General features: G+C 42.3%; 2 protein-coding genes across 3 annotated transcripts; one reads left to right on the forward strand and one right to left on the reverse strand.

Moving 5' to 3' along the window:
• Positions 1-454: 454 nt before the first annotated feature.
• On the forward strand, positions 455-13,668 carry sybu (syntabulin (syntaxin-interacting)). 2 transcript variants are annotated; one of them, XM_070966610.1, is made up of 8 exons: positions 455-1,107; positions 5,601-5,647; positions 5,863-6,049; positions 6,965-7,165; positions 8,942-9,041; positions 9,187-9,339; positions 10,750-10,905; positions 11,826-13,668. In XM_070966610.1, exons 2-8 carry the CDS (start codon positions 5,624-5,626, stop codon positions 13,021-13,023), a joined length of 2,019 nt encoding a protein of 672 aa, XP_070822711.1. In that variant the 5' UTR covers positions 455-1,107; positions 5,601-5,623; the 3' UTR covers positions 13,024-13,668. The 2 variants fall into 2 exon arrangements, with proteins under 2 accessions (XP_070822711.1, XP_070822712.1); XM_070966611.1 differs by having other exon boundaries at positions 599-1,107; positions 7,019-7,165.
• ebag9 (estrogen receptor binding site associated antigen 9) lies at positions 13,257-22,526 on the reverse strand. Its single transcript, XM_070966614.1, has 7 exons — positions 22,221-22,526; positions 21,580-21,674; positions 21,079-21,160; positions 20,718-20,873; positions 20,243-20,353; positions 19,505-19,596; positions 13,257-18,218 (listed from the first exon to the last, which is right to left on the reverse strand). The coding sequence occupies exons 2-7, from the start codon at positions 21,660-21,662 to the stop codon at positions 18,101-18,103; spliced, it is 642 nt and encodes a 213-aa protein (XP_070822715.1). The 5' UTR covers positions 21,663-21,674; positions 22,221-22,526; the 3' UTR covers positions 13,257-18,100.
• Positions 22,527-22,618: the final 92 nt, after the last annotated feature.

A 22,618-nucleotide genomic window follows, 5' to 3' on the forward strand; every position in this document is an offset into this window, starting at 1 on the left:
GCAGTGTCATTCACTTTAGGCCAGACCAAGCTTGTTTGTCGTGAGTTATACTAAATGCAAATTAAAGTCTGCATCACATCACAGGAACTTGAACTGTACAGTACAGTGTACTCAGGTCACAGTGCCTCAGGTCATAGTGATCTTGATGTCAGCCCATTGAGGTTTGTTGCTGTGACATCATGATGTTGTTCCAGTAGAGGGCCTCAGTGTTAAGAAGACAAACTGCTCCCAGGTCACATGCTAACATTTGATTCAGTACCACCCAGTTAGCGGATCATCTTCACAGCCCAGTCTGACACACTGATGATGAACACCTGTGCGGAGACAAGACACAACATGAACACATGGCCCTCAGGTTATTTCATAAAGATACATGACAACAGTTGAGTCCTCTTGCTTACAGTAACTGCCTGCAATGTTTCCGCTCATTGAGCCGCAGGCGCAGTTGCTCAGGAAAACCGTATGTCGATTTTACATGACAGAATCTGTGTATTTATGGAGATAAATTGGGACAGGAGCAGAGGCTACCTCCGTGATTTCAGCACCATGGAGAGCAAACTCGCTCTTACGCTATGAGGAAGTCATAGCGTAAGAGCGGGGACCTCCTGCGTGTGTTCAGTATATGCTGGGCCTGAATGTCATGTTGTGCGTCTTACATCGCCCGGAGGAAATATATTCCGCAAATCCATGCAATAGCTGTGAAGCATCATCGATGGAGTTAATGTGTTAGATACTGGAGAAATATTCCAAAATATGAAATGTATTTCGGCGATGAGCGCATCAGATTTTATTCATTTATGAATAATGTATAAAGGGAAAAGGCATGTGTTAAAATTGGAACACATACATTTGGGGTCGGCGGTTAAGTAACGTCTCACGCATTATGTAACACACTTGGGATGGTGGTCATATTGTGCGTGCACCGTCAGTGCTCTCGCTTCTGGTCCAATCGCGTGTGTCCTCAGTCTGCACGCAGCTCTCCTCCACCCGACATCCGAGCAGCAGAGCGGAGGCTGGCACCGCCGGAGCACCAGCAGCGGAACGACCCTTTGTGCTTCACCGACTGACGCGCATCCTTCTGAGAGCAACCACCAACAAACAGTCCAGGCAAGCCTGTCATTTCTTTTCCTTTCATGAAAAATCGTTCCTAAACAATCCGTTATCACCATCAGGTTAAAAACCGAAATGAAACTATTGACAGGATGGAAGCAGGTGGTGCTGAGGTAGAGCTGTTTACAAGTTCAGAAACCAGTCTTTTGTTAAATCATCCAAATATTGATAGAAATACAGCATGTATTGGCTGGTACTGGGTGAAATGTGGACAAGTTGGATGTTTACATCCTGTGTCTTTATTCTAGAAGCTGAGAAAAACATCTGGTGCGGCTGCTGTGGGGGCGCCACATGAAACAAAACAAAACCCCATTGCTGGAAACAACGTGATAGCAAATAAATGCCACAAGACATTTGAAGGCAGTATGGGAGGAGATGCTGTCATTGTCAGGACAAACCGGGACACGAAAATCTCACGAGTCTTTAACAATGAAAACGGCTTTGAAGTGAGATATGGAAAACAAAGGGATTTGTAAATATGTAAACACATGGGGGGTGTTCTTTGGTCAGCGCAGTTGTTCAATTTGGTGTTTGATATGTTTTTAAAATGTTACATTTGATTAAATGATAGTTTCATCTATTTTTAAAGGAATTTAGCAAAAAATTAAATATACAGATCTATGTGGTGCTACAATGAATTTATTAGGACTGACGCAAGCACTCAGTTGTGTTTCCCTCTGTGGTACAGGCCTAATAAACAGCTTCTGTACTATCGGAAAACATTTTCTGTATGCTGGTATTGGTTTCAGCATGCTTCATGCTCCCTGGAATGATTGCTGAAAGTGAAAGTGATTACTCAGTAATGACATCATTCAATGATGATGCAGTCTGTTTAAGGGTCCATGAACTGTGTTGTAAATGACGTGCTACTCTGGAGAGAATTAAACATGTCCAAGTATTTTCTACATGGCTTAACAGGGAGAAATAGGGCATTTGGATATACTATAGATGCTCAGTTAAACTCACATCTTTCAGAACTGTACAGTCTGTCACTCTTAAGTCCATGAGCTCTTAATCACTGAAATGACACAACACCACATTAACAATCATGTCAACAGAACAAATGGACCGAGTGCATCATCATCAAATTGGAATATACAGCTTCACATTGTGCAACATGGGAAAGCACATACGTGGACTGGCATGGATTAAAGGAATTTATCATTCACGCCTACTCCATGCTGTTTTAGACCATCTGGATAAGGCAAATAGCTTCAGTGGAGGCTTAAAGACTTGTTTACCAGTCATGTATCTCAGCATCCCACTGACAGCTGTCATCCATGTCTTCCTTTCTCAGTAGATCTGCCTCTTAAATCAGGGCACTCTTATGTTTGGAGGTGTTTTTGGAGTGATTGTGTGTCTCTTACGCAGTGAGTTTAGCTGTTGGTCATGCTTTAGAGAGCTGAAAATCCTGTGTTTGCATCTTAGATAATGCTTAGCCTGTCGCCCAGCAGGTAGCCAATCAACATTGTCTGGAGTCAAGCAGAGGATCCAGGCAGAGGACGGAGTGCATGGGGTGCTAGTGCAGGAGCTACAGGAGCAAGAGTGGAACAAGTGCAAACACAAGGGAAGCAGGCAAACTGTCCCCACAGTTTAGATAACAAAAACAGCAGAGCATGCATGGGCAGGCATTTGTGTCCAAACACTTCACAGAGTTTCAGGTTACAAGCCGATGAGCAATCATTAGCGGAGGAAGATGATGTTGCACTGGAATAAATAACATGAGATGATTCTAAAACACTGTTGGTTATGCTAACAGCAGCTGATCTCTAACTCCAGCTCACAGCCTTCACACCTCTCTCTCCCCTCTCAGCCACACCCTGTTTATGGAATTATTTGTCATCCATTCATTGGTCTTATTTTCTAGCACTTCACCATTAAAAATAATCATTCCAGGTTGGAAGATATTTTTTAACATCTGATGGCTCTGATGGCTTTATGGCTCATACCCTTGATGAAAAAGAATTTCATGTATTGCACTCCCAGTAAGAGAATCTATTAAAAAAAAAGGAAAAATATTCCATATAAAGTCCAAAATATACCTTAAGCCTCTGCTACAAACAGCTGAAATATAAGTTAGTAGTATCTGAGTTTATACAAAAGCTGCCTAAGCTCACACATGCTGCCTCAAGGACAGCATGTTCATTCAGTCTGAATGAGCACTCTGCAGCTGAATGGCAAACACCCCCACACTACCTCAGTACACTTTAGATCTCTCAGTGAAGGACAGCATCTCATGAGCAGCAGAAGCCTACACTTTGTGCAGATTTACACATAATTGGTCTGATCTAGCCGGAGCCGTTCGTGCACCGTTTTCTCTCGGTTGCTAGGGCACAGCTCTGGTTGCTCTGCCCTGCTTGGTGTCTATACCCTGACTCTGCTGTGCCGGGATGCCAGGCAGGCTGCGCATTGCCATAGTACAATAATACTGCCTGAAAATGAAAGTGAAACAGTAGGCGAGGCGATGAAGGCCGTCCAGAACGCAAATCTATTTTTGAGTCTGACAAAAGGAGGTGGATTTTGATTCCCACGACTCTCTGCTCTATTTTTGCAATCCTCTTTGGGCCTCAGCGGTTTAAAGAAAGAGGATTTTGCACGAGTCTGGACTGCTCATACAGAGAACGTGGCTTATATTGGGTCGTCTGGTGGTGATATCATTCTGTCATTGATGGAGGATTGGTTGGGGGGCCCAGATGATCGAGGCAAGAGTGGCATCTATGCAGGCAAAATTTAAAAAAACAGTACCATCTGGATGAAGCGAGGAAAGACAGGTTCAGATTCACTGATGCGACAGCAGCACACAGACCTTGGGGTCAATTACATCATTCCCAGTGCAAAAAAGGAAAAACATGCATGCACTTACGCAACTGACCCCCTTAGGTAACGACTCTGAGAGGAAATCAACAGGCGAGAGGAAGTGCAGGGATTGTATAAAGTTTATTCAAGCGTGAGAGAAATTCTGCATTATTTAGCTTTAAAGCATCAATAAAATATGTTTTTCCTTGTTTAAATGTGCATGTGCAAAACAAAAAAGTTCAGCGTTATACAACAGTTAATTTCTACTTTGGTCCCTTCTTTGTTAAAGAGGATATGATACCGCTCCATCGTCTGTAATATCTCAGTGATGGAAGCACTTTGCCGCTTCTGGCAGACAGCCCCACAGTTTTGGCACAGACGTCTGATAAGGAGAGTTTAGTGAAGTTCTGCTTAGCAGAGTGATACACTGAAGTTGGACACCTTTCATCTATTACTGTGCTTCATCTGATCATCTTAATCAGGGATGAAAAACCAGAATATGAAAAGATTTATGCAAATCTTTCTTCTTTAGAGCAGTATCCCTGCAGACTCTGAACTCCACTCCTTTGAAACTACAAACAAATGAGTTATTTTAAACCTATTCGTTTCAAGTTTTCTTTTGCCTTATCTCCCTCTTGTTTTTGGTTCCATGGCAACGCCTGTCAGTCGGTCAGCCCTCCACTTTGGTCTGAACTGAAAAATCTTGACAACTATTTGATTTCCATGAAATTTTTGACAGCCATGGTCTCCTGAGGATGAATTCTAAAGAATTTGGTAATCTGACTTTTTTCTCCAGTGCCACCACAAGGCTGACATTTGTGAAATATCTCAACAAATTTTGGATGGATTGCCATGAAATTTGGCTTAGATACTCAAGGCTCCTTGAGGATAGATTTTAATTATTTGGTGATCCTTTCACATTTCCCGTAGCCCCATCAGCTGGTCAAAGACTTTTCCTCAAGCAGCACAATGAGATTGATATTTATTACTGGAATATCGTAACAACCATTGAATCCAGGCACACCTTCAGGTTGAATAAATTCCTGCAACGCTAATGATATTCCTACCAGCCTCAGTTGTACTTGCTGATTGGCAAATGTAAGCATGCTAACACGCTCAACTGAGATGTTAAACATAAACCTGTCAAACATCAACATGTTAGCATTATCATTGTAAGCTTATAAGCACGCTTATAGCATTTAACTCAAAGCACTGCTGTTATCAAGCCACTAGCACTGCTATAGACTCCTAGTCTTGCTATCTCATCCTCTTGTTTTTGCTATTAAAATCATTTGCCTCCATTTGATTGTTAAACTGATTTACAAATTTGGATTTAAAATGTAATTGCCTGTTTATTTTTAGGGTTGACATGTAGAATTTGTTTCATAAGGTCATAAATTCCCTGTGTAATGGTCGTGGCTGGCTCTGGGCTTGTTGTGCCATCTGTACCAGGCAAGATGTGTGTGTGTGTGTGTGTGTGTGTGTGTGTGTGTGTGTGTGTGTGTGTGTGTGTGTGTGTGTGTGTGTGTGTGTGTGTGTGTGTGTGTGGTGGGTGGGATTTAGTGGCGTAACAGAGTTCAGACAGAGGGCCCTTGTTTGTTAAGGGTTTGAGTGCCACGTCAAAATGCTGCCACATACACAGCCCACAGAAAAAAATGACTCACCTGAGTCTTCTCCTCTTTTTCACTCATCAGGGGAAAACAGTACGTGAAGCACAATGGGACCATTCCAAGAATATGAGGTGAGTCCTATCATTGCTCCTGGTCACTGCTGATAGATTCATGTTGAATCAGTCTTTTCCAAGAAGAACTGTCTTTTTTTGGAAGCAGTGTAAAGAAAACCATTGGTAAACTGTGACCTTACAGTTATCATCATAAGGCAAACAACCAACAAAATGAGCAAATTTAGGTCTTTTATGAATTGAGAAATAGCTCTGACAGAAGTTGCTTTGAACAGGAAAAGAAGTCACCGGAGAAAGGAAGCCCTCGCAGCCGCATCCCACGTTTGGTCCTCCATCCCTTCCGACCAAAGGACAAAGGCTCGCCTCTGTCTGATTCGCCTTTTTCAGAGGAGGAGGGGAAGGAGTGTGACATCAGCTCAGACCACTCCAAAAGGACCATCAGCACCAACAGCTTTTGCTCAGGTAAGAAGTTCAGCTGCAGTCTGAGGACAGCTGGCTTCATCACTGAAAGCTCACAGATAGTTTGAACACCATTTACAGGCTGTCAGGTGCAAGATTGTGTTGCATTTTTCTCAGTTGGTTGAGCAAACATAAAATCCTTACTGTGTGTGAAGAAAGCAGTGGTGGCAGAAGTGTAAAAATCAGTGTAAAAATATTCCATTACAAGTAAAAGCCCTGCAAAATACTCCAAAAAGCAGCCACAAGAAACTTTCTATTTTTGATGAATCTGGAGGCCCTTTTGGACAGCATATGAGAGAAAGATGCAACATGTTTTTTCGTAATGTTTTTCTTTTTAAACACAACCGTTTACAGGAGACATGAGGTAATGTATCAGGTCAGGGGATATCAGCTGCTGTACCAGATAAATGTAGAAAAAAAAAAAAAAAAAAAAGGCACAATATTCCCCTCTGACATGGAGTGGAGTATAAGTGTTAAGCAGCAGAAAATGGAAACACTTAAGTAAAATGATACTTGATTCAGTATTTCACCTTATTTTTTAGCACAGCGTGCTGGATTAAGCAACCTTGCACACAGTTATGTTTATTTTATGTACTGTCCTCATAAATTGTCTTCCATAACAGAGAAAATGAAAGACAAAAACTACACAGCAAAGATTCTGTGTGTGTGTGTGTGTGTGTGTGTGTGTGTGTGTGTGTGTGTGTGTGTGTGTGTGCGTGTGTGTGTGTGTGTGTGTGTGTGTGTGTGTGCACTGTGTAAACTACTTAATGAAAGTGACAAGCTATTGTGAAAGCTGTCATGCTATCTGTCAGATAACACCCGGGCTGAACCTTGAGCTCTGGCTGACTGCTTGTGTTCGCTGCCTGCCCCACGCTGCCTGTTCTTGGCTATTACTGTCTGTGTGCCTGTTTACAATAGATGACACCGGCTGCCCCACTAGTCAGTCTGTGTCCCCCTCCAAAACCCCGTCAGGCTCAGAGCAGAGTGCCCACAGCTCGCCGATACTCCCCGAGCGCAAGACCAAAGTGAAGAGGGTGAGGGTGATGGCGGAGTGGAGCGGCGAACCACGGAGTGCCCCGAGACACAAGAGGGAGCTGAGGTCGGCTATGAAAGCCAGAGGTAAAGAAGAATACCGAGATGAAGATAAAAAGATTAAAAAAAAAAAAAAAAAAAGACATTTTGTTCTTTCAGAAAAAGCAGAATGAGGATCAACAACATTGAAAATCTTTACTGTAGACCTGCAGTGTGATCATCTGATTTTATACTGTGTGGAAATAATCTGACTTGTGTGTGGTGATTCTACATTAACCTTTTTTTTACATGCACAGACTTATATACGTTGCCTATACATACTGATGCATGCCAGCGGTTCCCCCAAGACCAAAGTACAATAACTGTATTTGTCACATGTCAGCAGCCAGCAGATTCCCTGATATGTTGACTGGGACAAACACTGACTGGGAAGCAGCTGTTTGCCTAAAAGGGGAATAATAAGTGGAGTGAACCATCGTTCATGCATCTGTGCTCTCAGCACATTTAGAAACAGCAACAGCACACTCCAGCCTGTATCCTGAAATTAAAATTCTTCCCTTTTAATCTGGGGAAGGAGAAAAAAAAACTGCTTCATCATGAGTCAAAATGAGGAAGAAAGCTGATTGGTTGAGGAAAAGGTTTGGGAGCTTAGCCAATTAGGCTGATTAGCAGGAGGTTACTACACTGACTGAATTTGCACAGACCCTCAGTTGACTCACCAAGTGGTGGAGGATCACTTAGTTTTGAACAATTTTATTTGTCACAGTCGTCACTGGACAGAGTAACATGGTTTTGTTTGATGGGAAAAGATGCTACTCAGGTATGGTTTTAAAATTGACATTTATTATTTAGCATTTTAATGCAATATTTAGTGACCATTTTGCTCTGCTTAAACATTGAAATTGGTGATGTTCCAGGCTTCAGTATTGTGCTGAGGCCTTCTGTATACAGTGACTGTCTGTCTTGTAACATTTAAGCGGAGCCGATCGGTGTAACACGTAATGACTGGATATTATTGGCTAATTCTGGACTGATAATGCCATTTGTAATCACATGAAGTAATCTGTGTGCCCTGTGCTTCAAACTCACACTGGTCTAAAGAGTATAGATTACGGGTAGCCCACAAGCAGCCCATCCAAAAGATGCATGAGAATATCTGTTTCAGGCTGTGATATCTGATTGGTCCCTCCATCAGGAAGACTTAACGTAAGTCCTGCTCACAGAAACTGTAACATGATAGTCCTGCTTTAGCATGCACTTGATCCTAACAGGTCTACATATGAGAAGGTGCTTAATAAAGGAGAGGCAACAAGAGTAAAACTGGACCCAGATGGACAATGTATTTCTATGATAACAGAAAAAGAGTACATATTTGCATTTATGAGGGGCTAAATGTTGATGTTTGAGACGTAAAGTGAGACTATAGCGCCTTCTGAACAGCCACTGAGAGTGACTGGAATGGGATGGGACCACAAGCAGGAAATAACAAACCTGTTTTCCTGATGAGGTACAATGTGTTTACATCTTTTTCCCTTTTGGTTTCAAAGCTGTGACCTGGTTAAGTATGGTATGACATTAGCGCAAAAATGTATTAAGGACAGCAAACTGGCTCAATATCAAAAGTCTGCTAATATTAGGTAATGCTTGGTAACAATAGCCTTCATAAACATTCAGTCATACCAGACCAACAATGGTTTTGGCACCAAAACCCTTCATTATGTTGAGCTGGGCAAGAGTGTGTTTTATTTCTTATGAATTGAGCGTTTCATTGAAGGAGGGAGATTGTGTTTGATTGCCTTTCAATAGCTAAAGTCTGGCTTTAAGTGTGATAGTATGCTAATGTGGTGATGCTTCTCTCTGCAGGTAGTGAGGCAGACTTCAGCTCTTCCAGCAGCACAGGCAGCCTAAAGGCCAGGGGGAGCCTCTCTTTCAGTTCAGCTGGAAAGAAAGCCCCTTCACGCAGGTATGAGGTGCATGCATATGTAGTCTGCTGGGATTAGATTAGACTAAAACAGTTCGCCTAAAATGTGTTCATCATGCATTTAAATTTTCTCCTTTTTTTTTTTTTTTGGAATTGACAAGTTAATGAATTTTTTTCTTTTATCAAGTCGCGGTGCCCACATCAGACCACTTCCAGTGTTCAAACCAGCCGGGAGCCCTACAACCAACCGCGATGCAGAACTCTACGCTCCCTACAGGACTCCTCCTAGACCTGCCTCCTCAACCAACAGTAGCAGCTGCAACTCCAGCCCCACCTCCAGGTACCAAACCTGGCTCAGTTTCAGTAATCACATCAATCAATCAATCAATCAATCAAAGACTGTGGTTTTAAATTTGAGGGAGTTTTTGATCAGTCATGTGACCTCCTGGTCATGTTTACCGTTCCACTTTTCTACACTGGGTTCATTACATATCCATGCTTGCCTGTTTGAGGGAGATGCAACTTGATTTTGGAGACTACAGATATTTGGACTGTAGCTCAGGCAACGTGCAGAGTGAGTGGGATGCTGGATTAAGCTCAGACAGTTTTATCATTTCCTCTCTTGCACCCGTCTGGGATTATATCGGTCATGATTTGGCTGTGGTTGGGATTAATGAAGATTTAACATAGCAAATGTCTGACTATGGGACCCAGGCAGTGGCCCTACTGACTGCAACTGACTCTTAACTGGATTAGAGTGAATGCACCTTGGTTTGGAAGAGAGAACAAGGTCATAAATATTTCAGTATGGCAGAACTGATGTGTGAACTGAATAGCCTGAAGCATAAAAATGTTTGGGACCCCCATGAATTTCCTACACGGTGCTCCAGGCTGCATATTTAGAAGGTTTACTTCTTAGGGTTAATGTCTGTTGGCAGCTCAGCCCTGCATAAGATTTACCCCTAAAAATTCTCTGCAGTATAAATGACAAACATTCAACCCATGCCTTTTGAATTTTCATGCAGTAGCAGAATTTGCCTTCTGTATCTCATTTACAGCTTCCATGAATGCATTATTACCCTCCACTCTTGTCACATTAAGGCATTTCCTCTCTGCCTGGCTAAGTGTCATGTGACATCTTTTCCTCTCACATGCTACCTTCTGCTGGGCTGTTGCTATTTCTGGCAGGATGCAGCGCACTCACATGAAAGCCTCAAGTATCCCAGGTTGCTAGGATATTGTGCTAGTGGAAGAGAGGGGCTTACATGCTGCTTTGCATTTTATCCAAATCCACCCACTCATCCTCTGCAGACAAAACATGAATCCTTTTATCAGTTCTCTTTGAGCATGATAAAACACTGGTCACAGGACATGCAAAGGGCATTTGCATGCTAATGCAGTTAGCTCCTAGTTTAGGGTTTTTTTTGTTGTTGTTTTTTTCTCTTGTAAGGTGATTCCTTTCCTTGCAGACTATGCTTGTATTGAGATAAACCAGCATTTCAGGGGTTTTTTGCCTCTACTCAACATGCCACTAATCCTGCGTCAGACAGTAATTCCAGGCTTCAGAGAGCATCTGCCCTGACAGCACTCTGTCAGACAAATTACTGTCTACAGGGAGCGATTTTACTTTTAATCGCCAAATTGGTTCGTTTTCTGCTGTGCTTCAAAGAGTTTAGCTAGGAACTGATGGGTAATGTTGGTTCTGCAGGGCTAAGTGTTTCTTTAACCAACATGTTTCTGTGGCCAACAGAAGAGCAGGCTTGGGCCGCTACCACTCCTGTGGAGACAACCATGGCATCAGACCCCCAAACCCAGAGCAGTATCTCACCCCTCTGCAGCAGAAGGAAGTGGCCATCAGACACCTGAAGACCAAACTGATGGAGTCTGAGAATAGAGTCCATGACAGGTTAGTTAATTAAGATTTAGCAGAACAGTAGCCCCTGTGACTGTATCTATAGCTAATTATGGTTTTAAGGCAGGATGATAGTGGTCGTGTCAGGGGAAAAAACAAAACTATGGTTGTGAGGTAATGCCTACTACACACTGCAGCTCTGCTCAACCATTAAAATCCTGTGAAGTGTGAAGCCACTGGAAAATGACCATTACATAAGATAAAAACCAGCATGATGCTGCTAGTTATATCTTGCAAGAAATATGGACTGTACATAAGACAAACAAGGCAACATGTTCAAAACCGTAGGCTTCCTGATTCATCTGCTTTGTATCTTTAAATAATTCTAGAAATAGTTCTGCATTGTATTGTAAATTATTCAATTACTTTCCTTCTCAACAAAAGCTGCCAAATATGAATCTAAAGCTTGTTATCTTAGTTTAGCATAAAAATTGGACACTGTTGAGAAATAGCTAGCCTGGCTCTGTCCAAAGATAACAGAATCCACTTACTGCCTACAGTTCACCCAAAACCAAAACGTGCTGTCTTTGGACTGTTTCTTTTGTCCAGATTTAACCAATAATGTGAGGTTTGGAGGTGCACATGCTCCAGATGTTGTGTGGGACTGGTTGTAAACATACACTGCGGGAGATAGCCGGCTAACAACAACAGTCCACAAATTAAACAGCTTCATAACTTAACACGTTCTTTTCTTAACCTCTCAATATCCTTGCTCTTAACTGCAGCTGAGCAGCATCACCCCTTCCCTGCTGCTTGCATTATTATTATGTGAATCTAATAGCCAGCTGGCCGCAGCTTTATCTTTAGCAGATAGATATGAGTGGTATTGATCTCATCTAACTCTGGGCACGAAAGTACAAAGGCATATTTTCCAAACTGTTAAGTAACTGGATATTTTCCTTCCTCCTGATTAGAGAGACAGAGATTGAGGAACTTAAGGCTCAGCTCAGCAGAATGCGGGAAGACTGGATTGAAGAGGAGTGTCACCGGGTGGAGGCTCAGCTGTCCCTCAAAGAGGCTCGCAAAGAGATCAAGCAGCTGCGTCAGGTGGTGGAAACGATGAAGAGCAGCTTGATGGAGAAGGACAAGGGAATACAGAAGTATTTCATCGACATCAACATCCAAAACAGGAAGTTGGAATCCCTGCTCCAAAGCATGGAGCTTGCCCAGAGTGGCGCCAACCTCCAAGACGAAAACACCTTGGACTTTATTTGTGACAGCCCTGATAGTGGCGGAAAGAAGACGGTAGGGGAGGAAGAGGGAGGGATGGAGCTGGGAGAACAAGGGGCAGAGGCGATGGCGGACAGCGGGCTACTGCTAAATGATGAGATGGCCAACAGAGCGGACATTTTGGAGCAGGTCTTCATGTCCACTGCGGTGGATTTCAGTCAGGACTCTGGTGGTAAGCTGAGGGCAGGGACAGATGAACCTGGGGTGTCTGCACTGTCAGAAGAAGGACAGTTGATCAATGAATCTACTGAACCCCCACCAACTCTACCGAATATAGTTTCCACCACCGTCTCCATCTCTTCAAGCACACTTCCCCCTCAGAATGCAGAAGATAAAGGAATCCAGACGGATATAACGCCCATGTCTCCAGACCTGCAGGCTCTGCTCCTCCAGCTGCTCAAGTTCCATGGGGCAACAGTGGGGGACACAGTTCTATCAGCCTCCAGCAGTCTTCTGGGCCTCCCACACCTGCCCACCTCTACTTCCACCACTGCCAATCTCCTTGATTCGACCCCTCCTCCACCCTGCACGCCCAGTCCTGCTCCCCCTGACACCCCCGACACCTCCTCTGATTCTGGCATGTGCTGCTCGGAACCTGCGGAGAGCCGACGGTTCATGGAGGAGCTGGACTTTAATGTCGGTGAGGAGGAACCGTGTCTGTCACCAGGACTGGATGTGGTTGGCAAGCGTTACTGGAGCAACAGCTTCCTGGTGGATCTGGTAGCAGTGGCAGGCCCTGTGCTACCCACTGTAGCCTGGCTGTACTCGCGACATGGTGTGGACGGATGTGCTCCAGTGTACAATATTGCTGCTCTCATCAGGGGCTGTTGCATCATGGGACTGCACTCTCTTCGTCACGTCGCTCACAGGCCTAATGCATAAAGGCTTCCACCCCGCATGCACACGCCTAACCTTGAACTACAAGCACTTAAGCATCTTTTCAACAGTATTTGTGAGATTTGTTGCATTCCTTTGTTAAACACTTGATGACATTAATGCAGTTATTTTGGTTCCAGCACTGTTTGTTTGCACTGTGCAGTTACCATGAGCTGAAACAAAATGGTGACTTGAAAGGGATTATTTTTAACAGGGGTTATTTATATATTTATTTATCATTTACATGTATAAGCTGATCATCTGGGTAGATGGTTATGTGTTATCATTGTCCGGTGGTGTCCCAAGTTGTCCTTGTGTTTGAGAAAAAAAAAGTTCCTTATGTTAGGAGGTGAAAGATTGAAAGTTAGTTTCTGTTTGATGGGTTCTGAAAATTCAACTGTTTTTGAGTTATTGTTCAAAAGAAACCTTAAACCTTCAGCCAAAGCTTTAATGTGAGTTCACTGTTATTGTTTTGTGAAGAAGTATAAATTATTTTTAGAGCTTTATTCGGTACAGCCTGTGTATTGTTCCATAGAAATAAGTTGGCGCTTCAAAGCAAATGACACTTGTTATGTGCCTGAGCTATGTGCAATACTGGTGGTTTACATCAAACGTCCTTGTATCTTTATTATTAAAGCATGATAAATTCTGGCCATGTGTTGTGACTCGTGGCATTTTTGATCAAACAGGTTTGCAATGTGGGAGTGTCAAGTTTGACTTGTTATGTAAGACGTAAGTTAAAAATGCTAGCAAAGACTGGCAGAGCCGAGGTTTCACTTGCACAAGATGTTCACATAAATTAATAAAGGGGACAATATGAACCAAGTGCAACCAAGCGGTGGTCTCATGACAGTTCATCTTACATAAAAGCTTTCTCAGCCTGTATTCTCAGACATCCCTTGGGTTGTGGGTTTGACAATGTAAAGTGCATTAGCTCCACTTTACTGGCATCTCTCAGAAGCTGTGAAATGCTGTCTGTGTCCTTTATACCAGTAAGAACTGGGTCAGTGCCAGAGAAGATGCAAAAACTACAAATGCTTTTAGTCATTACACAATATCTCCCCATATTCAATGATAATTGTAGAAAAAGCTGATTAAGTCTAAATGAACAAAGGCTTGGCATCTTTGCCATGATTACTCCGTTTCCCACTCTGCCATATGGTGATGTATCTTAAATTACATAACCATGACCCGTCAGTTCATGAGGCGTCACTCTGAGTCATCAGATGCTGTAATCCCCTCACTACTCTGTGGATGCCAGATTAAAACGAGTGAGCAGCAGTGGTCGTGAGTCAAATCAGCTGAGAACACACCAGTCTTGAAAAATCAGTATATTTGATTCTCGAGCCTTTCAGGACAATTATTCACCCAAATAGCTTGTTCTCTTTCTGAAGACTGATGACGCACATTTTCCCTTTTTATAAGTGGGTCAGTCTCTGAGAGGTTTTGGCAGGCAGTGTCCCCAGACAGATGGGAGTGACATCATTACGATGGGGGTCAGATGAGTGATGACAGCCATCCGTCAATCCAGTTTAAAAGCCACCTTTGTGTCAGACGGTATAATTTTGGACACAGACTAGAGTCTGTGCTAGCAGCTCTAATGGGCTGCTACTTAGACACAGCACTGCTTCAAGCCAAATGCTAATAGCTAATATACTCATAATGACAATGCGAACAGATGTTTAGTGAGTATGTTTACTACATTCACCATTTTAATTTAGCATGTTAGCACACTAATATTTAGTGATCAGCACTAAACACTATAGCTGAGACTGATTAATGTCATTCCCACTCTGCTGGCACTAGATGAAAAGTCAGGTTCACCAAAGTTATTACAATTCATTCTGACCGGACCACGAATGTGAGTACCAAATTTCATGGTATCCTAACCCCATCCAATAGACTTAGATGTATAAGTCAAAACCAAAAACCCAAGAGTTTTTGAGTAGTTTTGGTCTGGACCCATGTGGTGGAGTGACTGATCAGCCATCCCCAGAGCCACGCGACTAGCACATCTAATGTGCTAATATGTTATCGATCTGTAATGGTACCTCAACCACAATAGATAGTGTTTCCCAAATTACACATCAGGCAGCAGATTCATGACCAAAGTTATTCACCTCTATAAGTACAAATCAAATCATTTTATTAAAATCCTGTGTAGGACTAATACAGCAGACGTACAGTCTGCCAAACCTTCTGAAATGATTGAGCGTGTGGTCTCATTTGTGCTCAAACATGACAATTCTCATAACATGAGTCTTACACGTGGATGAGAAAGAAATTGGTGAGAAACAAAAGGTGTTGTCTGTGAAATTTGTGAAAAACTTAAACAGAACCACATGCAGCTATGAAAAACAGAGGGATGAGAGCATTTCCAGAGAAAACACAAATCCACACATATAGTTCACTGGATTCCCTTAAAATAAACACCTGCTTTGGTTTAAACTCTTAAACCTGATCATGCATTAATCAGTCATTTTATCATTTTTAACAGAATCAGTATCTCTGAGTGAGTAAATAAATCACAGCAAGGTAACATTAACCCAGTATTTCTTTAGAAGCAACAAGTACAGACGGGTGACCATTAAAGGAGAAACCCGAATAAATGAGTGGGGAAACATAGCAAAAGCAAATGCTTCCACAAAGGTGTGCTGCATGGTACGGTGAAGCAGGTAACATCCAATCATGATCTACAGCACATACAGAAATGGTGAGCAGGCCGAGCTGATTCTGCTTTATGTAAGGAAAGATCAACATGATTTGAAAGAGGGTTGATTGTTGGGGCTCAGGTGACAGAAGCTTCAGTCACAAAGCTCAAATGGTGACTAAAAGTGACATAAGGTTGAGGTTGGAAATAAGGTTGGATGGTCAACAGTGCACATCTTATGACCATGATGCCTTAGTTTAATATGCGAGGACAAAACAGAAGCAACTTCTCCTCAAGTGACTGAGAATGTCAATCAGATCGATCAGACTGTCAGCAAGAACAGGCCGTCAACAATGAAATAGAGAGAGTTACTATAGCAGGGTCGCACTGCAGAAACCTGCATTACAAAGATGAATGTACATTTAAGAGTTCAGTAGTGCATAAACCATCGGCACTGGTCTACGGTACCAGGCTTCAAGTTATGTGCTTGTGACCGAACCACAGTGGATTGGACCAATCAGCATCCTATGAGGAACAACCGGTAGCTACGAGCGGGCGTGGCTTAGGTTTGTTGACAGTGAGAGAAGCTACTGTTCATTCAAAAACAACAGTGGTAGATGCTGTTATAGCCTCAGTTATATCAGAGCTGGAGAGAATGTCTTCACTAAAAGGCTTTTCTCAATGGAAAAGATGTTCTCACTCTTCTCCAGACTGGCTGTGATAGACAGACAGTTCATCCAATCACCTGCCAAAGGGTCTGCCCTTTTCCCAACAGTTTCCATGGACGGCTTCCCAGATGGTTCTGTGGAACAAACCATCTGCTAGTCAGGTTACAGATGAGTCATCCTTCGCCATATTCTTGAGAAATGGGCATGTGGTGTTCACCAAGTAAACTTTGCACAGAAAACCCCCGCCCGGGGATCGAACCGGCAACCTTCATGCTGTGAGGCACGTGCACTACCTGCTGCTCCACCGTGCTGCCTACTCCAACACCAAATGAGGGAATATCTTTTGAAAGAATGGTGTTCTGCCCCTCCAGTAGCACTTCAGAGACTCAAAGCCATGGAGCACTGAAGCTGTTCTGGTGGAATATGATGAGCGAACACGTTACTGTAACACCTCATGTCGGTTTTTCCGTTGTCACCCGTCTGCAGCTTGCAAAGCTTTTCCAATTTTAAGATTCAGTATGGAAATCTGCATCTCTCACCACCACCCAAGTCATTTATTACACATCATAGACCAGAGGCATTTTGTATCATGTCTGCACATTTGAATTTATAAGGGTCGTTGTTCACCTGCTAATGTTTCCATGACAACAGCTTGCCTTTTGGCACTGGGACTAACGTTTCCAACACTGACCAAGAATTTCATTATGATTCATAACAGGATGCACGGTCCAAACCATTGACTTCAACTGTTAGCCTCACATTGTCCAATGTGAAAAGAAGCAAGAATTTATTTTTCATCTTCTTATCAGCCGAGGCGACTGCTCTGAGATTACTGTGGTGATGGCGAGCTGTGTTTTATAAAGACAGTGCATGTGCAGTGAGTGTATCAACTATTTACGAGCAACATACCCCCCCCACCCCACTTTTAATTCCATGAGTACTTTCCTTTGAAATCAAAACGTGTCAAAGGAGGAGAAAGAATTGCAGATCAGTAGCCATGAGATTACCACAGGAACCCACAGCTAACATTTATCATTGGGCTAGAATTGAGTCTATGGTCACTTATCTATACTCTGCCTTCATTTTAATGCTGCTTTCCAGTGTAGTAAGGGCTGCACAGCACAGGGAGATGATTTGAAATATCAAGTAACATTCATTAGAAAAAGAAAATAATCAGTTTTCAGACACTGTAAGACATAAATATAAAAACACAAGAATCAAGCAAACCAAGGGATGTCACTGGTACACAGTGATGCTTTCAATTAATTACACTCCTTCGTCCTTTGAGGTTATAAATATGACAAAGAAAAGGAATTGTACTCCCTATTTGGGTTTCAAAAAGGTAGCACAGGTACCTTTTACTGACAAATGTTCCTGGGAAAAACCAAGAGAGCACTTCTCAACACTACCTGACAGATTTAATCAGAATCTAAATGGCGCTGCATCTAACCTTTAACCTAAGATGAACTGGATCGTATTAATACAGCTCTCCTTTGACCAAAATGGCCGTGCCACATGAACAGCGAGTACGCCAGGTGTGTTACCTGCCCAAGAATGATGCATCTTATACTGCTGCAGCTGTAAAACAGACTAAAATGGCTGCTGGTGGAAACACGGTGGAGAAGGAGGACAGTTTGCTAACAAATAAGTGGGGTGGGGCAATAATCCTGGTCGGTTTGATGACTATAAAGACAAACTAATGAATGATTTAGTGTCTTTGCCCCTGGCCCATCCCTTTGGCTCAAAATTGAGCATTTCTAAAATGTTACGAGAGCTTGACGGCAATCTTCTGCTCCTTCTTCATCATCCTCTGAGCCTCTTTCTCCATCTTCTTCCTTTGCTGCTCCATGGACCGCTTTTCTCTCTCAGCCATCTTCTGTTGTCTGTTAAAAAAAAAAAAGCAAGACAACCATACATTTGCAAGCCGTGTCATTACAGCGCACATCAATGGAAGCTAGGTCAGCAGGGAGTGGGGAAAACAAAATCCTGCTCCTGGCTCTTACATGCCAATATAATGGCACACACTGCCACCTGCTGGCCATCATGTGAATCTACACTCCTTGAACAGAAACATTGATGTGACCTTCATGAGATGTTCTTTGAGATTATCATTACTATGGTGGCCAGGAAGCCTATTTCAAGTGTTCTTTATAACTCCGAACTTTCCATGAGGAGAAGAGCAGGCCTGCAGTCCTGGGTGCTACAATTACGTTACACTGATACTTAAACTATATGTTTGCAGGCTGATTTATGTTAGAATCCTCTGCAGTTAAAGGCACCTTTATCTTAAGAGATATTCTGGATTAGTATTACCTACAGTAGGTGGCAGTAGGCACTCCCCCAGTTTGGAGAGGAAACAGAAAAAAATTTTAAAACAACAATATCAATTTAAATGTGTGCTACATTTAGAAAATTTTCACGGTTTCACCTTGCCGTCAGATAGCCCTTTCCCTGTGGAGCTGAAGCTGTTACAGTAGTATCATCTGCCCCAGTAGATGTACTTGTACCTTGCAGAATACAGGAGCTCCTAATCTCTCACTGCCTTGATCGGTTAGGCTGCTCATGTAATTGTGTGAACTCAGTGCTTTAAAGCGTTAGTTAGGATTCACCAAAGTCACACAATAAAACAAACTAACCAACCAAGCAAGGCAGTGGTAGACCAACAGCTCTCGTGTTCTGCAAGGTCTAATTAGGAGTCTGGTTTGGGCCAGAGTGACATAGCCGCTTCAGTTTACTGTCTGATGGCGAGCAGTGAAAGCAGTGAAAATATTCTAAATATAGCATACATTTACACTTAGGTTCATATTTTTAGGTGGACCTTTTTTGGGGGCTCAAATACGTTTTCCTGCTGCCTCCAGTCTACAGCAGTACATTGCAGAGCTTCCTACACAGTTACTCCTGCTGCTTTGCCAAACTCGGGGTAAGCCATCTACTATAGGTAATACACCGAATATGTATATACGTATGTAAGTACCTCAATCAACTCAACTACAAAAATCAAAACTATAGGTTCAATTTCCCCTTTCCTCTTCCATACAACTCATGCTCTTGTAACTATTTTAATAATGAGTGATGCATCATTGATGATGAACTGGAAAATCGAGAAAAACTGGTATTAGTGCACATATATGGACTGAGTCCAAGCACAGAAGCATTCTTTAAATATTACCTGAGAACCTCCTCTGCCTCCCAGGCAGCATCAGACTCGTCCTCCCAAGCATTTGTGTCCCCCTGCCAGTTGTCCATTTCTCCAAGTTCAGCCTGTACAAGACGATTTAAAAAATGAGAATTTCTCTTTTTTCAATTATTTTGGCTTTAGCTTTACCAGAGTAACTGCATGGAGGACACTGCAATTCATATTGTTGAATCCCTGCTGGTTTCCAGTTCAGTGTTCGATTTGTTTAAAGGCTTGATTTGTGATTTACTGTGGCCTGACAAATGTCCAAAAATGACATCAGAATTGAATCTGGACAGACAGGATGAATAAAATGTGATTTGAAGGCTGAAGGCTCACATTGTCATTTTGACTGATTACGTGCATTCTTACATTCAAGTCTTGCTTCTTGCAGCTTTAACAAAGTTCTTTACACAGCAGGTTTACTTTCCTTTTATATCCAAGCATCTTTCCCGTATATTGATATTTTTAACAACACCTGATGAATCTGCATTTGACATAGTCTGCACACATAACACTAAGACTGGGGCTAATTTGATGATTTTTCACATGCACATTTATTATATGATGTTATTGTACAAAATGCATGGTCATGTATTCGGAATGAGCTGCATTTGATTTTACATTTCTCTACAGTAGAAACTCTGTTTGGTCCTAGACTTTTCAAAAAACAAAAATCCTCATTCTGTGAGGAACAGAAAACCTTGATGTTGGTATAAAGCTGTGACTTACTGAGGGTGGACTGAAGGTCATCATATCCTGAGAGGCTGCCAGTCTGCTGGAGAAACCTGCTGAGCCATCAGGCACAGAGTAGTTCAAAGGCTCCCTTTTCTTCAGCAATATCTGCAACATGGAAACAGGGGCTGAAACTTAAACTGAAGCACTTGGTGAATACCATTAGAGGCACAGATTTAGTGTTTTTACATTAAAATTTGACTGCTTTCAAGCTGACTACACTGTAACTATATCGGTGTTGACTACTGACTATTCAAATGCACTATTTTGCGCATTATGTCATGCTCTAATGCATTTGCATTAAATATATGCAATGTACATACATTATAACCATCTACAGTAAACTGCAAGTTAAATGCATTGTGATCATGGCCATATAGTATTATGTAATCTATCATAATTCAGATTATTCAGTACATCATTGTGCAGACGCTTGGTAACCCTGGATTAGCTGCACTGTCTGTGGGAATACCTTCTGTGTTTTCCTGATGGTGGGAGCCATGTCTTTGAAGTAGTCAGGCTCTTCATCGACCTCGTTGGGTGAAGGGGAAACGTTTCCGTTGCCACCTTCAATCTTAATACTCGTAGGAGCCTCTTCATCCCAAGAGCTCCATTCTTCAATCTCTGGCTGTGCAGACAAGACAACAAAATACTGCTTGAAATCAAATTTATACACATGGAATTCAAAGTGGGTGTTCGTGTAGTTTATCTGTATCAGCAAATACATCAAAGCCCAATGATCATCCGTACTTTGCAGTTCAAATAGTGTTCAAATAGTAAACCCAAGGCTCTGAGCATTTCAGGCGAGTGCTGTTAATTGAGGCAATGCTGACCTGTTTTGGTACAGATGATGAAAAATCCACTGTTGTTGGGAGAGTTATCTGATCACCACTGAGCTTGCGGCCCCTTCCACTCCTGCAGAGTAATATAATAAAATAAGACAATTATCTATTTTATGTTGTAAATCGCAGCAACTGATGGAGCATTGCTATCAAACACTACTGTCAGATCTCTCTCTTGAAGAGAGCTTCATCTCCTGCCAATTTAATTTTCCAGCTTCACAGATGCACACGCCTTTCGACCATGAACTGAGACTTTCTGAACTTTCTGAATCCATTTGATCCATCAAAGCAATGATCTGGTCGGTCTTCCATCACCATAAATCATGGTGGGTGGTAGTGAGTATGTTGAACAAGCACTACAAACACATTTAAATAAACAGCTACTTAGTTGTGGATCGCAAAGTGGCATTGTATTGACAAGACCTTCATCAAAGACAATAGCATGCATGAGGTGTACTGGGCATTGCTCTTCTGCAGTGTTCGGTTGCTCACCTGCATATCAACCTTTTAAAGAAAGTAAGTAAGCTGGCTAGACATGTGCAGATCTTGAAAAGACGGAACTGAGTGATGGCCATGATGAAACTGAGCTGGTGGGAAAGAACACAAAAAATATTATAATAGCATTTCAATTTACAATGATGCACATGTGTGTATTGTTTTGCTCCAAAGTACCTGAATGTGCGCTAAAGCAAGTGTCCAGTATACCAATATCTAAGCAGGATAACATGAAATTAAGAATATCTGGCCAGGAGAAATGAGTTTGTATATATGAACATTACGCACCAACATCAGTCACATTAGTCAAACCCCGAGCCGTGACACTAGCCTCTATGAAAATGCTACCCTGCTTGTGAGTAAACGGATACACTCTCAATAGTTTGTATGCTAATGTTAACAAAAAATGCAGTGAACAAAGTAAAACACAAATAAATGTGACTCTACTGATGATCTAACGTTATACCCTTGTTTAATCCGCAATGTTCACCATGGAACAAAAAGCTCGAGCTAAGGTTAACATTAACTGTTACACGCAATACAAAATCTCCCAATATTTATGCTAAATCAATACAATCAAATTGTGTCTTCACGTTTGCTTTTTGCATCTTTCAGCTATAATACAAATAGATACTCACCTAGCAAGATGTGAATACACCGTATGCAGAGCAGCTGCTTTCTTCTTGTGTGGCAGAAGAGACAAGTTCATTTATTTGCTAACCGTTGCTTGCTAGCTTAGCCCACAGGAAAGATGACATTTCTGAATCCTTTAATTGTCTTCGTACGATGACACATTGGCAGTGACAAAAGATATCGTTGTCATGTCAAAAGCATGCATATAACAGCTGTACACCACAATGTAGTTTCATGACAAAACTCTAAATTTGTGTCGTCTCTCATCTCTGTCCCATGGCTGCCATCTTTGAGCTGGGAGGAGCAGGAACAGGGAAGTACGGCGTGCTCCTGCTGCATTCAAGTACTATCGGAAATTGAAGCGCCACAAAACTTACTCCCATAGAGTCATTCCAGACTATGA

Source organism: Chaetodon trifascialis, chromosome 7 (assembly GCF_039877785.1).
Source record: "Chaetodon trifascialis isolate fChaTrf1 chromosome 7, fChaTrf1.hap1, whole genome shotgun sequence".
Taxonomy (NCBI): Eukaryota; Metazoa; Chordata; class Actinopteri; order Chaetodontiformes; family Chaetodontidae; genus Chaetodon; species Chaetodon trifascialis.